This window comes from Myotis lucifugus, unplaced genomic scaffold, assembly GCF_000147115.1.
Source record: "Myotis lucifugus unplaced genomic scaffold, Myoluc2.0 scaffold_445, whole genome shotgun sequence".
NCBI lineage: Eukaryota > Metazoa > Chordata > Mammalia > Chiroptera > Vespertilionidae > Myotis > Myotis lucifugus.
This window is the reverse complement of record NW_005871493.1, coordinates 50,875-65,752: the sequence shown is the minus strand read 5'-3', so window position 1 is coordinate 65,752 and position 14,878 is coordinate 50,875. Positions and strand designations below refer to the sequence as shown.

The 14,878-nt window shown below is 41.8% G+C and overlaps 1 protein-coding gene across 1 annotated transcript in view; it reads left to right on the top strand.

The window, feature by feature from the left end:
- XPO7 (exportin 7) overlaps positions 1-14,878 on the top strand; it is a 37,571-nt gene that overhangs the window by 14,874 nt on the left and 7,819 nt on the right. Inside the window, exons 11-20 of the mRNA XM_023744279.1 lie at positions 1,874-2,067; positions 2,512-2,617; positions 4,523-4,658; positions 5,161-5,234; positions 6,381-6,461; positions 7,254-7,317; positions 7,654-7,762; positions 8,684-8,790; positions 12,773-12,861; positions 13,599-13,706. Coding sequence (XP_023600047.1) covers positions 1,874-2,067; positions 2,512-2,617; positions 4,523-4,658; positions 5,161-5,234; positions 6,381-6,461; positions 7,254-7,317; positions 7,654-7,762; positions 8,684-8,790; positions 12,773-12,861; positions 13,599-13,706 — 1,068 coding nt within the window. The remainder of the gene's footprint in view (positions 1-1,873; positions 2,068-2,511; positions 2,618-4,522; positions 4,659-5,160; positions 5,235-6,380; positions 6,462-7,253; positions 7,318-7,653; positions 7,763-8,683; positions 8,791-12,772; positions 12,862-13,598; positions 13,707-14,878) is intronic.

The following is a 14,878-nucleotide window of genomic DNA, read 5'->3' as shown; positions in this document are numbered from 1 at the left end:
GACCCCTGCAAAAATGACCTGTTTGGAGTTAAGTTATTTGGTTTAGGTACCTTTCTTGCTTGTGGTTTGGGTTGTTGTTTGTTTTTCCTCACAGTTTTGGAGGCTAGAAGTCTGAGATCCAGGTGCCAGCAGGGTTGGTTTCTGGTGATGCCTTTCCCCTTGGCCTGCAGATGAGCATCTTCTCTCTGTGTCTTCACAGGGTTTTTTCTGTGTGTGTGCACGCACATATATGTATGTTATAAGGACACCAGTCCTATTGGACTAGACTTCCACCTTTAAGATCTCATTTAACCATATTTTTTTTTTGGAGGTATAATTGACATAAAGCATTCTATTACTTTCAGGTGTACAACATAGTGCTTCAGTATTTGTATATATTGCAAGATGATCACAATAAGTCTGGTTAACATCCATCACTATACATAGTTAAAATATTTTCTTGTGATGAGAACTTTTAAGACTACTCTTGTATATTTTTTCATTGGCTATCTTATTTTTTAATTTTTTAAAATATATTGTTTATTGATTTCAGAGAGGAAGGGAAAGGGAGAGAGAGAGATAGAAACATCAATGATGAGAGAGAATCATTGATTGGCTGCCTCCTGCACGCCCCCTGCTGGGGATCGAGCCTGCAACCTGGGCATGTGCCCTTGACTGGAATCGAACCCAGGACTCTTCAGTCCTCAGGCCGACGCTCTATCCACTGAGCCAAACCAGCTAGGGCTTTCATTGGCTATTTCTCAGGAGAATTTACTTGGACTCTGAAGATCTGGGTTTTTTAAGTTGGATTTTTAATTTGCTTAGAGTCAAATGCATTTACTTGTCATAACAGTTCATTGTCTTAACTGTTAATGATTTTGAATCATTTCAGAATTTGAGTATTTTTGAAGTCCACAGGGAGGAGTTATTTTATTAGCTGCTTAGTTTCTGTTCTTGAGGAGTCAGCTGGTGTCAGTGAGACCATGTGGGGGAGTGGTTACATGGGTGGGCCCTGGGCCCAGAGAGCTAGTTAATGGCTGTGTACTCTTGGGCGAGGTTATTATAGGGAGTAATTTACTGTGTCTCCTGGCCCACTGTGTGGACCACAGTAAACACACAACTATGAGCTGCTAGTTGTAGTGATGGTGCTGCTGCTGCTGGCTTGTCATTCTGTGATGTAACAGTAGATAGCTTGTAATATGACAAGATTTTCAAATGTATGAAATAGTAGAGAAGGTAAGACCTGGTATAAATCCACAGAGCCCCATCTGTAATTCTGAAATCCAAGATGTGAAAACAAAATTTTCTCATAAGTTTGGCACCAAAATTCATTTGGTGGCAAAATGAGACATGCACTGATATGAGACCCTTTATGGTCTTTTTAAATTCTACTTGGTGTGACTATTCATAATATTCTGCTATAGGAATATTGTATTTGCCACACCACAGAGCCCATTGAGGGTTTATATTACATGGCAGAAATACCATATTGTCTCCCTAAAACCTCAAGATTTCTGAATTCCAAAACACATCTGGTCACAATGGCCTCACTCAGGAGACATGATACTTATCATACCAAAGTTTACTATGGTCGAGAACAAACGAGAGGCTAAGAGGCTGGGGTGGAGAAACATAGGAATGAGAGGATCAGGGCCAACAAATGTTAAGAACTGGAAATCCAGATTGAAAGATTGGACACCAACAAGCAAAATATTCCTAAGGGAGACTGGTGCTTAGGTTGAAGGTGTCTGCCTTCCAATTTTTTTATATTCCTTCCTTGATTAAAAGTAGTATTGAGATATGGGCCTCTACTGTTGGAAACAGTGGGTAAATGAAGAAGAAGGAGCTGCTCGGATGGGGAAATCAATAGGCATATTTCTTCCCTTGGGAGTAGAGATGGAATGGAAGATCCTCTGGAGGATACAGGTCTGGTCCAGCAGCAATTGGACCAGCTGTCTACAATCGGGCGTTGTGAATACGAGAAGACATGTGCGCTCCTTGTGCAGTTGTTTGACCAGTCGGCCCAGTCCTATCAGGAGCTGCTGCAGAGTGCCAGCGCAAGCCCAATGGATATTGCCGTGCAGGAGGGTGAGTGGACAGTGGACCAGGCCTGTACGGAGGTGATGTCAGTACCCTTCCACCCATTGCCACCTCTATCCTTTCTTTCCTTCAGAAGGATTCTTCCATCATCAGTTTCCTCTGTGCATGCAAAAGAGTGTTTGTTAAGTGCCACAGGGGACTAGGGAAGAGTAACTGAAATAATTTGCAGTGGTTATGTGTAAGTTCTGCACTCTAAAAATAATGACCTTGTCTGGTAGGGGAAACTTGGTTATCTGGTGAATTTTCCCCTTGCCATCACCCTTACCAGAGCAGAGTAGTAGCTATACTCTATAAGCAAAGTAAGGCTTTGTGGCTTCTCCATGGTGTTCTTAAGATAAAGGAAGCTCCTGATAAGAAGTGATCCTCCCAGTGAGGGATTTCTTAGTGAAATTATTACTGGAGGTGACATTAATGGGTTTTCTCCTGTTGCAGGAAGGCTGACATGGCTGGTTTACATCATTGGGGCAGTGATTGGTGGCCGGGTCTCTTTTGCCAGCACTGATGAGCAGGATGCTATGGATGGTGAGCTTGTCTGTCGGTAAGTGCTCCCACGGGGGCTTCCTGTTTCACAGCTGCAACCCTTTTGGGTTCTGAGACCACAGGAACCTGACATGCTTCTGTTAATGCTTTTCTCCCTATTAATGGAATATAATCTCATGAAGCTGATTGCCCATGAGAATGAAGGACTGTTACAGGTCCAATTTCAAACCTTTTATACGTATAGCAAGAACTCTGACTATCAACCTTACTTGAATTCGGCAAGGAATTGGTGAATACAGAATTAGGAAAATTAGACTGAGGAGTCGCTTTTAGTTCTGTTTAAGGACAATCCCTGAAAGTTAATAAAATGTGGACTGCTTTTGCCGTACCAGAGCAAGTCTAATAGAGAACTGTGGTTCTCCCAATATCCTCCAAAGATAGAATTATATAGTTTCTGCAGCCTTTCAGATCTCTTCACCATATACTTCTCCACCTACAGGACTTCAGGTTATTTGTATCTGTGTGATTCTTATATTACTAAAGCCCATAAATAAGCATTTAGTGATTTCTAAACATTTACCATAGAAATAAAATGATGGGCTATTTTAATACCCTACAGCAGAGGTTCTCAAACCTTGAGAACCTCAGAGAGCCAATTTTTATAATTCATTTTAAAGTAGCAGTAAGCCAAATTACATCTCAACATAAATAATATTTTTAATAACTTTTTCCAAAAAAAACTAATGAGAAGAGTGGCTTTGTTCTAATGTCTGGCATAGAAGTCAGCTGGATTCTCAGACCTGCTTCGGCGTTCAGTCTTGTGATCCCATGGTCTTGTAGCCCCTAGGAAACCGCATCGTACCCTCCCGTGAGAATTTGAGCGAAAGGGCAAATAGTGTGGTAGTATTTTTATGAAAATGGTTTATTGACCTTTCAGAGAACTGCTACCCTGAAGGGTTCTAAACTTTCTGATGTCTCTTTAGAGATAAATACATTTTAACAGGGTGCCTTAGAATTTATTGCTCCCCAGATATTTTAATCCGTAATCCTTATTCAGATTCTGAAAATCCCCATTTGTCTCTTTCTACCCCCATTTTGTTTGTCAGATGACCACATCACAGCTTGTCACACTGGCATTTTTTGACGAGTCGAACAAAGGTTTACTCAGGATGACATCTAATACCTCTTTGAGTTTGCAGCCTGGTGTGATACTGTGTGTGCCACATGTAAATTGAGTTCAGTCTCTTCTATACCAGTTCTAGCTGCGTGTTGCTGCACAATGGCTGAATCTAATTCACTCATGACATGTCACACATAGTTTGTTACCTATTCTCACAATATCAAAGTGTCAGATGAGTCACTTGTAATAACATTATTCTTATTCATTCACATTCATGCACTTGCATTCCAGTATGCTTTCTTTGGTGGGGATGGGTCCAGGGAAAAGGGATGAAGTCACAGGTAGTATTTCTGCTTTTGGTCCCTGGAAGTGTTGCCACCTGTGACCATTGTCCTTCATGTGTCTTCATTTTTTTCTTGGCTCTGTGAGAAAAATGATTGAGAACCATTGGTTTCGTCCAGTCTCCCTCATTTTTATAAATGAGGAACAGAGACTCAAAATAAATTGCTTTACTCAAGGTCTCACAGAAGTTTCAAGGAAAACTATTACTGTAGTACAAGATAGGCTTCCCCCCCCACCCCCCCACCATCGTTAAGCTGATTACAAGTTCTGCCTTAATCTACAGTCTCAGCGGACTGGAACTTTTAAACATCTCACTAGTCATTCATATTTATTCCTTGGCTGTGGTTCCTGTGGGGCAGACTTCTTAGTCCCTCCCCAGCACTTAGAGCCTGCGGAGATTGCCTTTCAGATAGTATGGGGAGGAGAGGAGACTTGTACGGCTCTTTCTAGAGTGACTGAGATATCCTGCTGTTGAGAGAACCATTGCTCTTCTTCTTCTAGGGTGCTCCAGCTGATGAACCTAACAGATTCTCGCTTGGCTCAGGCAGGCAACGAGAAGCTAGAGCTGGCCATGCTGAGCTTTTTTGAACAGTTTCGTAAGATCTACATTGGGGACCAGGTGCAAAAATCCTCTAAGGTAACAGACTCTCTGTTGGCTCCATTGGTTCTCCCTTCTGTTTGTGGAATTGCTGTTCAAGGAAACAGCTGCTAACAGTCCCACAGTCTCCAGGTTTTACGTATCAGGATAGTCCAACTGTCTCCTCTTAGTTTATAGAATTTTGGGAGACTCATCAAAGAATGGGCCCATTTCTCTAGTGCTCCATATACTTAACAAATATCTTTTGGTGTTCCCAGAATTGTCAGTTCTCAGTCTCTGTTCATGAATTGATGTTTAGAACAGCAGAAGGTTTCACAGTCTTTTTGTAAATTCAGCGTTTGAAGGGACTATAAGAGAGCCCAACACTTACCCAGTATTTAGTAATACTTAGAGCCTAGCTTTTCACGTCAATAAAGGCTTTTTCAACATTGTTGTCCATTCTTCTTCCCACATCTTACCCCCTGAATGACATAACAGTACTGGGATGTGATTTTTCTAATCCATGTTTTCTGGTTACTTTCTCTTCTCAACACAACACCAGCTGTACCGCCGCCTCTCAGAAGTTCTGGGCTTGAATGATGAGACCATGGTCCTAAGCGTCTTCATAGGAAAAATGTAAGTGTTTTGGCTTGCCATCAGCAAGAGTCCCTTGCAATCCTATTGCAACTGTAAAATGTGATCTTGGCATTGTGCTGCCAGTGCCTTGGTATTCCAGCATTGATGGTTTGCGTCAGAAAACTGTGCATTTTGAGTGTGTGACAAGCTGTGCTTAGAGATATGGCCCGGCCCCAGAGCATTCCAGGCTTGTACAGGCAAGGATTTAATTTTGTTCATGTGGCATCTCATCCAAAGCCTCTGGAATCACAGGTCAAACCCTGTCGTGGCATTAGCAAAATGGCCCTCCCTCCCCAGTGATTGGTGCTCAGCCTCTCACTCCATCACCCTGCTGCCAGGGGTGCCCAGAGTGGGCACTCGCCTTCTGGTGCTGATTTTCACTAGGCGGCCCCCTGGGAGGAGAGCCCCACTTTAAAACAGTCTTATTCCTCTCAAGCATCACACCCTTTGAGAGTTTCAAATCTCCAAAATCTAGTGCTATTGTTTGACTTGTCTTCAGAGTTGGAAGGAAGAAAGCTCCTAATTGGCCCTTTGGTTGTTGTTGTTTTTTTAAGTTGTGCCCTTTGTTTGCATTTTCCCCTTTTTAGGAGCTTAATTTTTCAAAGCACACATTGGAGCCAAATTACCCAGGGCTGTGTGCAAAGTGACATTTTGCCTCCTTCCAACCATCCCAATCCTAAACACTCATATCCATGAGCTGGTTGATAATTTAAGATGAAAAAGGCAAAGGGGGTCTACAGGACTCTGCCAGCCAAGAATCCAGAAGCAAGGGCTACTAGAATTCTGCAGCTGACAGTGGATGGTGCAGGTGCAGAATTGCATACGTCTGCATGTTATCACTGCCGCAGAAATCTCTTACCCTTGCTGCAGAAATCAGCCCTGGAGTGCCCCAGAATTCCAAGGGCCTGGGTATGGGCCAGTGTAGCTTTGGAACCAAGTAGTGAAGATTATCTGAAGGATAATTTTTCTAGTCAACCAAATGTAAGTACGGAGATTTTATACCCATTTTTTGTGGTTGTGATGTCTGTGAATTGGTGATGCAGATGTGTGGTGATTCGTGATGGATGATTTTCTAATCCCAACCCTCAAGGAAAACAGGCAAATCAAAAGTGTCTCCTGTGTTGTTTTTTTCTTTTTGTCCTCCAGCATCACCAACCTCAAGTACTGGGGCCGCTGTGAACCAATCACCTCCAAGACACTACAGCTTCTCAATGACCTCTCCATTGGATATCCTTTTCTAAGCCACCGTCTGTGCACCACAGGAATTGTGGTGTGCGCCCTCTTGGAAATCATGGCTGCCTGCTGTTTCCACTTTAATTTAGCTTTATGGGTATTTAAGTGTCTTCCATTCTAGGAGCCAAAAGCAGTGCCCACACAGAATCCAGGAATAATTCCAGGCCCCAGAAATGAGGCAACCCACAAGCTGATAGTTTACTACAGATTTATCCCTGGCTATCTCTAGAAGCAACCTGATTACAAGCTTCGCAGTAAAAGCAGTGGCTCTGCTTCCTCTCCACTTGGTCTAGGTCTGCTGCAAAGTTGGAACCGCTCTAAGACAGCCTCTCACAAGCTGGAGTCTGCAAGAAAAGTAAACCTTAAAAATATTGAGTGACTTTTCTCAATTCTCCCAAAGATTACATATAGTTAGTACCCTCCTAAACGCATAGGAGAGAAAGGTAATTCACTACCCACAATGGACCCCTTAGGCAGGGCCTGAGGGCTTAATTATCTCTTAAGCTTCCTGGAGAAAAGCTGCTCTAGGATGTTCATGGTTCTTGGGGGAAACTGCTGGGTTTTATCTATTTTCTTACTGTTAGGAGTTTGGTATGGGTATTCTCATTGCTCAAACACTGCTTAGAAGAGTACACATTTTTTCCCCTTTTGACAGTGTTATACTCAAGTGGTTAAGAAAAATAATATCTGGATATGGAACTGTACTTAGGATAAAGTAGTTTCGTTCTGCATTAAAGATTCTTGGTTTGCCTCACACTTTCCTTGACCTTCTTCTTTTGCCTGCACATACAGTAGTGTAAGGAAACTAGTGAAGCTGAGTGCAGTACAGTTCATGCTGAACAATCACACGGTGAGTGGTCTTAGCTCTTTTCCTGCTCCTCTCCAGCCAGACTGTTTCCGACCCCCAGCACACTGCCAGCTTACACTTAACTGTCGTCACAGCTGCTCTTTGTGCTCCAGATGGTCTGAGTTATGGTGAAATCGCCAGCTGTATTCATACCAAGATAAATTAGTTGTAGGTAACAATAACAAATTAAAAAATAAATTCTTAATACCCGTCATATCCTTAAGGAATGATGATGTAGCCATTAGCTTGAAAGGGATCCGTAGATCTAAAATTACTGGCTTGCATTCTGCCTCTAACCCATGTTTTTATCATTTTAACTCGTTTTTTCTTTTTCAATAGAGCGAGCACTTTTCATTTTTGGGCATTAACAATCAGTCCAACCTGACAGACATGCGGTGTCGGACTACCTTCTACACAGCACTTGGGCGTCTCCTCATGGTGGATTTAGGTACTGCAGTAAATCTTAGACACTGATGAAAGTAATCTGACATTGTTCTCTAGATTTTTACTTGAGGATAGAAAACTAGGTGTGGGGGCAGTCTTTTCTGTGTTTCAACAGAAACAAAACTATCTGAAATAATAGTCTGAGAGTACATCACACTATCAGGGCCTCTGTACCTGAAAGAATAGCAGTATGCGTCTGAAATTTTCAGCTGATGTGCAGTGGTTTTAAAGTACTGTCCATGTTTCTCGTCTGTAAAATAAGGAATTGGGAATTGAGATTCCTAAGTGCATCTTGCTGGTCATATAACCCCATCCACCCCACATAGGGGTGCAGCAAAACCTTTTATTTCCCAATTCATTAGCACATATGAACCCGGAGGGCTTACACACCTTTCTAGCTCTAGCTGTGATATTAGCAGTTTGGGATCAACTAATAACTAAAGCAGAATGGCATCATCATAATTTTGAGCTATTTAAATTTAATCCTACTACAATGACATTAAAGATTTTTTTTAGGTTTGTGAAAGGTTACTAAAAAAAGAAAACTGAATAAAGCCTCTACACACACCTGTTTCAAGCTTGAGTCTCGTCTAGTTCTCACACACCAGACTCAGTTCTCTCTCAGCTGCCTATAGTTCTCACTTAAGGAAAAACATAAATATCAGAGTGCCTTATACACATACATATGAATCTCTGATATTGTAACTCAGTATGGAAAAAAATTGAACCTATTTGGACAAGATGATTTCAGCCATTTTCTAGCTTAAAAATTGTGTGTGTGTGTATATTTTATTCTGAAATTACTACTAATTAGGGTAATACGGGCCCCTTGATTTCTCTTGGACCTGCTCGTCTTTCATTCTCTATGCATACCCAGCTTTGAGTTGTGTATGTTGGGGTCACATCCTGCTGGTTTCCCTTACAGGAGAGGATGAGGATCAGTATGAGCAATTCATGCTGCCACTCACAGCAGCGTTTGAGGCGGTGGCCCAGATGTTCAGCACCAATAGTTTCAATGAGCAAGAGGCAAAGGTGAGTCCTTCACCCACTGACTGGTCAGCTTCTGGTTGAGGGAGTCCCTGATAGAGACTCAATTAGCTTAGCACGGTGGTCGGCAAACCGCAGCTCGCGAGCCACATGCGGCTCTTTGGCCCCTTGAGTGTGGCTCTTCCACAAAATACCACATGCGGGCACGCACGTACAGTGCGATTGAAACTTCATGGCCCATGCGCAGAAGTCGGTTTTCAGAAAGGAGATAGACGAAACAAGTATATAAGACGAGTGTGGATGGAAGTTGGAAGGGGTCGACCTCAGCGAATGTACCTCAATCAGATTGAGGACGTTTTTAGCAAAGGCCAGCTTAGGAGTACCCTAATTAAGTTAATAACAATTTACTTACCTATATAGTTTAAGTTTAAAAAATTTGGCTCTCAGAAGAAATTTCAATCATTGTACTGTTGGATATTTGGCTCTGTTGACTAATGAGTTTGCCGACCACTGGCTTAGCAATACAGAAAATAGTGCTGACCCATAAATTTTCCACAGAGTTAGCTTTTTATTTAACCTCCTCAACTCCTGGGGTCCTGAAATAGAAGAGCCAGTATGGATTTATCAACTCTATATTTACATTACAGCATGTTCTTAAGCAGCAGTTAGGGTTTTTTTATCTTAAATTTTTCAATGTATGAGCATGAAGTTATTTTATGTTTTTGCATTGCCTTGTTAATTTTTGTTGTATCTTTAGTTTATGTCTCTTTTTCATTTTTAATACTAATTAGTACTTCTTCTTTTTTTCTATCAGTCCTACAGAGCTTAGTTTCATTAGTCCTTGTATTTTTTTTTCTTTATTTTAGCTCTATTTTACCCATGTTTTGTATTTCATTCATTTCTACTTTTAATCTTTATTTTCGTATATTTTTGTTGGGGTGATGCTATTCTAACTTCTTAACTTTTCAGCCCTTCTTTCATAATGTAACCATTTAAGACTATAAGTGCCCCTCTAGATATATTACTCCAAAAGTTTTTGGGAGGCTTTTTAATATATTTTTATTGATTTCAGAGAGGAAGGGAGAGGGAGAGAGATAGAAATATCAGTGATAAGAGAGAGTCATTGATTGGCTGTCTCCTGCACATCCCACACTGGGAATCAAGCCCACAACCCAGGCATTTGCCCGGACCAGGAATCGAACCATGGCCTCCTGGTTCATAGGTCGATGCTCAACTACTGAGCCATGCCAGCTGGGCCAGAAGTTGATTAACTGTTTAAAAAAATAATAATAACATGAAATTTACAGTGTAACCATATTTAAGTGTACCATATTAATTTCAGTGGTATTAAGTATGTTCATACTATTGTGAAACAGGTCTGCAGAATCCACAAGTTTCGAAATGTAACATTTTTATTATCGTTAAGTTTCTTGTATTTTCTAATTTCCATTAAGATTTCTTTGGTACATGAGTCATTTAGAAGGGTTTATGAATTTCCATATATATGGAATTTTAAAGTTACCCTTAGTTATTGATTCCTGGCTCTCAAAATTATCATTTTTATTTATTTTTAATGTATTCTTTTTTAATCCTCACCCGAGGATATGTTCATTGACTTTTAGAGAGAGGAAAGGAGGGGAGAGAGAGAGAAACGTCGATGTGAGAGAGAAGTACACCCCAACCGGGGATTGAACCCAAAACCTTTTGGTGTATGGGGCAATGCTCCAACCAACCGAACCACACCAGCCAAGGCAAAATTGTCATGTTTAGATTTTTGTTTCCCTCGTGTTTTTACTTCATGCACATCAGCTTTCCTTACTTACAGCTCTCTGTACCAAAACCAGAAGACACTGTGCTATTAATATGTGTAGGACGTTTTGTAGTGTCCATAATGACATTGAGGCTGAATTCTAGAGCTACCAAATGGCCAGGGGTATTGCCCCCCAAAATGCCAGGTTTTACCTGACATTCTAAAATTCTCCTTTTTATCTTTAGAAAGCCTCTTTATTTTCTATCTCCAAGTCAGCAGGGACGTCAGAGAGCAGCACCACTTGATCCATCTCTCGACGTCAGTGTTTTAGGACCTGAGATGGGTACCATTCAAAGCTAAGTTAGCCCAGCCGGTTTGGCTCAGTGGCTAGAGCATCGAACTGCAGACTGAAGGATCCTGGGTTCAATTCCGGTCAAGGGCACATGCCTGGGTTGCAGGCTCGGTCCCCAGTAGGGGGTGTGCAGGAGGCTGCTGATCAATGATTCTCTCTCATCATTGATGTTTCTGACTCTCCTTCTCCCTTCCTCTCTGAAATCAATTAAAAAAAATAAAATAAAATTTTAAAGCTAAGTTAGTGTTGGACATAGCAGTAATGTACAGTGACAACCTGCTAGCACCAAATATAACTGAGGGACATCGGGGAACATCAGCCCTTTCCCCATCACACTAGTTCTGTACAACGCAAATAAAGTTCATGAAAGAACCATCTGGCCTTGAACTACAAGTGTTGTTACGCCTAATGTAACAAGTCTTTTAGATTGTCCGTGTCTTAGACTTGAACATTGAGCTCACAGTATCAGTTTAGGAATAGAACTGCTTGCTTAAAGCAGGCTGTCAGCAGAAGGACAGTCATATTTAACAAATGAGACAGGATACACAAATGTGCTACCTCCTTGAGCCTGCTGGTGACGATTAGCTTGTAAGAGCAGTCTTACTGCTGTTCAGTAAAGGCTCCATCGAGAAAGGCAGCATTGGATTTGGTGTCTTGGTGCCATGAGTCCTAATCCTGGCCCTCTTGCCACATGGCAGCGTGGCTGCAGGCAAGTTATTTGACCTCTAGGCCTCGGTCTCTTTCTGCAGAAAGCACAGCGTAGTGCTTTTTGGCTCCAAGATCTGACACCTGAGTCTTATTTCCAGGAACCGTGTCGCCTCCTTTGTCTTCCCCTGGCAGGGTCTGCATTTGAGGGGCAGAGGCACTGCTGGCATTGTTGTGTCACTAGGTGTGGTACCAGACCTTCAGGATATGTGACTCTTCTACCGCCTGTTTTTCCTTTTTCAGTGTTTACATGATTGATCACATTAATATCTTAAAACTTCATCAGCCTTTATTTTGCTGTGATGAGACTGGGACCATCCCTTTTTCATAATATAACAAGGTTCTAAACCTAACTTTCCCAGGGAAAGGATGCCATTCTAGTATGGAAGAGATTGATTCCGAATATTTGGGAAGAAATGTTCGTTTGTTTGTTTGTTTGTTTGTTTGTTTGTTTGAATTTACTGGGATGACGTTGGATTGCAAAACCATACAGGTCTCAAGTGTACAACTCAGTAAAGCATCATCTGCACACTACATTGTGCCCCCACCACCCCAAGCAAAGTTGCTTTCCATCCCCATTTCCCACCCCCCTTTGACCTCCACCTAGCCTCCATCTCTCTTTCCTTATGTGTATATGTCTTTTGGCTAATCCATTCACCTTCTTTCATCCAGTCCCCCATCACCCTCCCCTTTTGACAGCTGTCACTCTGTTCCATGTATCCATGCCACTGTTTCTGTGTTGTTTGTCAGTTTATTTTTTTTTTTAAGATACATTTTATTGATTTTTTACAGAGAGGAAGGGAGAGGGATAGAGAGAAACATCGATGAGAGAGAAACATCGATCAGCTGCCTCCTGCACACCTCCTACTGGGGATGTGCCCCCAACCAAGGTACATGCCCTTAACCAGAATCGAACCTGGGACCCTTCAGTCTGCAGGCCGGCGCTCTATCCACTGAGCCAAACCAGTTAGGGCATGTCAGTTTATTTTTGTTCATTAGATTCCATGTATGAGTGAAATCATATGTCTTTCTCTGACTGGCTTACTTCACTTAGCATAATCTCCAGGTTCATCCATGCTGTCACAAAAGGTAAGATATCTGGGAAGGAGTAATTTTTGAAAAATGGGAGGAAGAATTTGATTAGCTATGTGAAGTCCCCATCAGGTGGTTATAGGTTTGCTTTTTCATTGCTTTTAACATATTTTTGCCTTCTTCTACAGCGAACTCTAGTTGGCCTGGTAAGAGACCTGAGAGGAATAGCTTTTGCCTTCAATGCCAAGACCAGTTTCATGATGCTGTTTGAATGGATGTATCCTAACTCGTGTCACAGCTGGCCTTAACTGAAGTTTGAATGAGTGATGGGGTTATGGGGAAGGAGGCGGGGGAGGAGTGAGGAGGCAAAGAAGGTGAAGAGTTACCCAGAAGACCTGCCATAGCTGTCTTACCAGCTGCCTTTCCAGCGTGGTTTAATGACATAACGCTGTCTGCTCTGGTCACTGAGGGCGGGAAATGAATGAGGTGGCTCCCCAGCTTTTCTCAGAGCCCCAGATATAAGTGGCCGTGGAACTGTCCCACTGTGGGATTTTTGTGCATGAATTTTGCCACACTCAGGAAAGAGAGACATTTCAATCTACTAAAAAAGGACAGCTTTACTAGGGATGATAAAGCCTAATCTTGCTGACTTGATAATTTGAACAAATCATTTCCAGTTGAGTGCCTCTGTTTCTCCAAAGTTATGTAACAGAAACAGCTGATTCCCTATCATACCACAAGTGCTAAGAGAATAAATAACAACATGAAATGCATTGTGCTCTTCAGAAGAAAGGCATTATGTAAACTTCAATGTATTATTAGATGCCTATTACAAGTTAAAGGACACACAATCACTTTAGCACCTTCTGGTTAGAATGATGAAGATTAGCAAAGCAAGAGACAGGAAGTTAGAGAACTTTAATCTGACAGTGTATGCTTGGCCAGAGCTGAGAAATCATTTCAAATTCTGTACCTCTCTGAATTCAGAATTCTTCCTTAGCTTTTCACTTACAGATACCCATCCTACATGCCAATCCTTCAGCGGGCAATTGAGCTGTGGTACCATGATCCAGCCTGCACCACACCTGTGCTGAAGCTGATGGCTGAATTAGTTCATAACAGGTAAGGAGGAAGAAGATTTTTAAAGGGCACAACTGCCTTTTATCTGGGAGAGTCCTAAGAGAATTTGCTTTTTCTAGTGTTTTTGGCAGATTGTGGAAGATGATATGGTTCACTGCTATCAGGATTTGAAAACTTCTAGAAGTTTACGGGTATATGTTTTTGTTTGTTTAGAAGAAGGGTGTCCCAACCACACAAAGCCATGGCTGCTTGCAGGAAATAAGTCTCTTTAAAGAGTCTCACTGTACACATTCTTATGAGAAGTGAATTTGGCAACCAAGATTCTCATTTCCCTGCCCACACATACAAGTTAACATTTGGAAATGATGCCGTGCCCGTCAAGTTTCATGGAGACGGTTAAGAATGATATAGTGCACATTAGAACATCCTTTCTTTTTTTAAAAAAAAAAAAAAGTATATATTTTTATTGATTTCAGAGAGGGGGAGAGAGAGAGATAGAAATATCAACAATGAGAGAGAATCATTGATCAGCTACCTCCTATAGGCCCCCTACTGGGAATTGAGCCCGAAACCCTGGCATGTGCCCTGACCAGGAATCAAATCCTTACCTCCTGGTTCATAGGTCGGCACTCAGCCACTGAGCCATGCAGAACACACTTTCTTACGAAAGGTATTTGTTAGGTAGATTATAGCTGGATCAGTAAAGATTTACTTTAAAAGAAAGTGAGAACAAATTCCCAAATACAAGATTGTTAGATTTGCCCAATGACTTAGGGATGGAGAAAAAGAAAAATCCAGCACTTTGACTCAACTAGAATTTCAGATCTGTGTATCTGCCTCTCGCAGCACTCCTGAGAGAATAATTTTTAAAACTTCCTTGATGCCAAACTGGTTTGGCTCAGTGGATAGAGCATCGGCCTGCGGACTGAAGGGTCCCAGGTTTGATTCCGGTCAAGGGCATATACCTTGGTTGCAGGCACATCCCCAGTAGGAGATGTGCAGGAGGCAGCTGGTCGATGTTTCTCTCTCGTCGATGTTTCTAACTCTCTATCCCTCTCCCTCCCTCTCTGTAAAAAATCAATAAAATATATTTTTAAAAAATAAAACTTCCTTGGTGAGGGAGTCTGTAATATTCAAAGAGGATTTTGCCTCCCACGGGGCTTATAGTTAAGAGTTATTCACTTATAAACTATATATTTGAGAGCATCTACTCT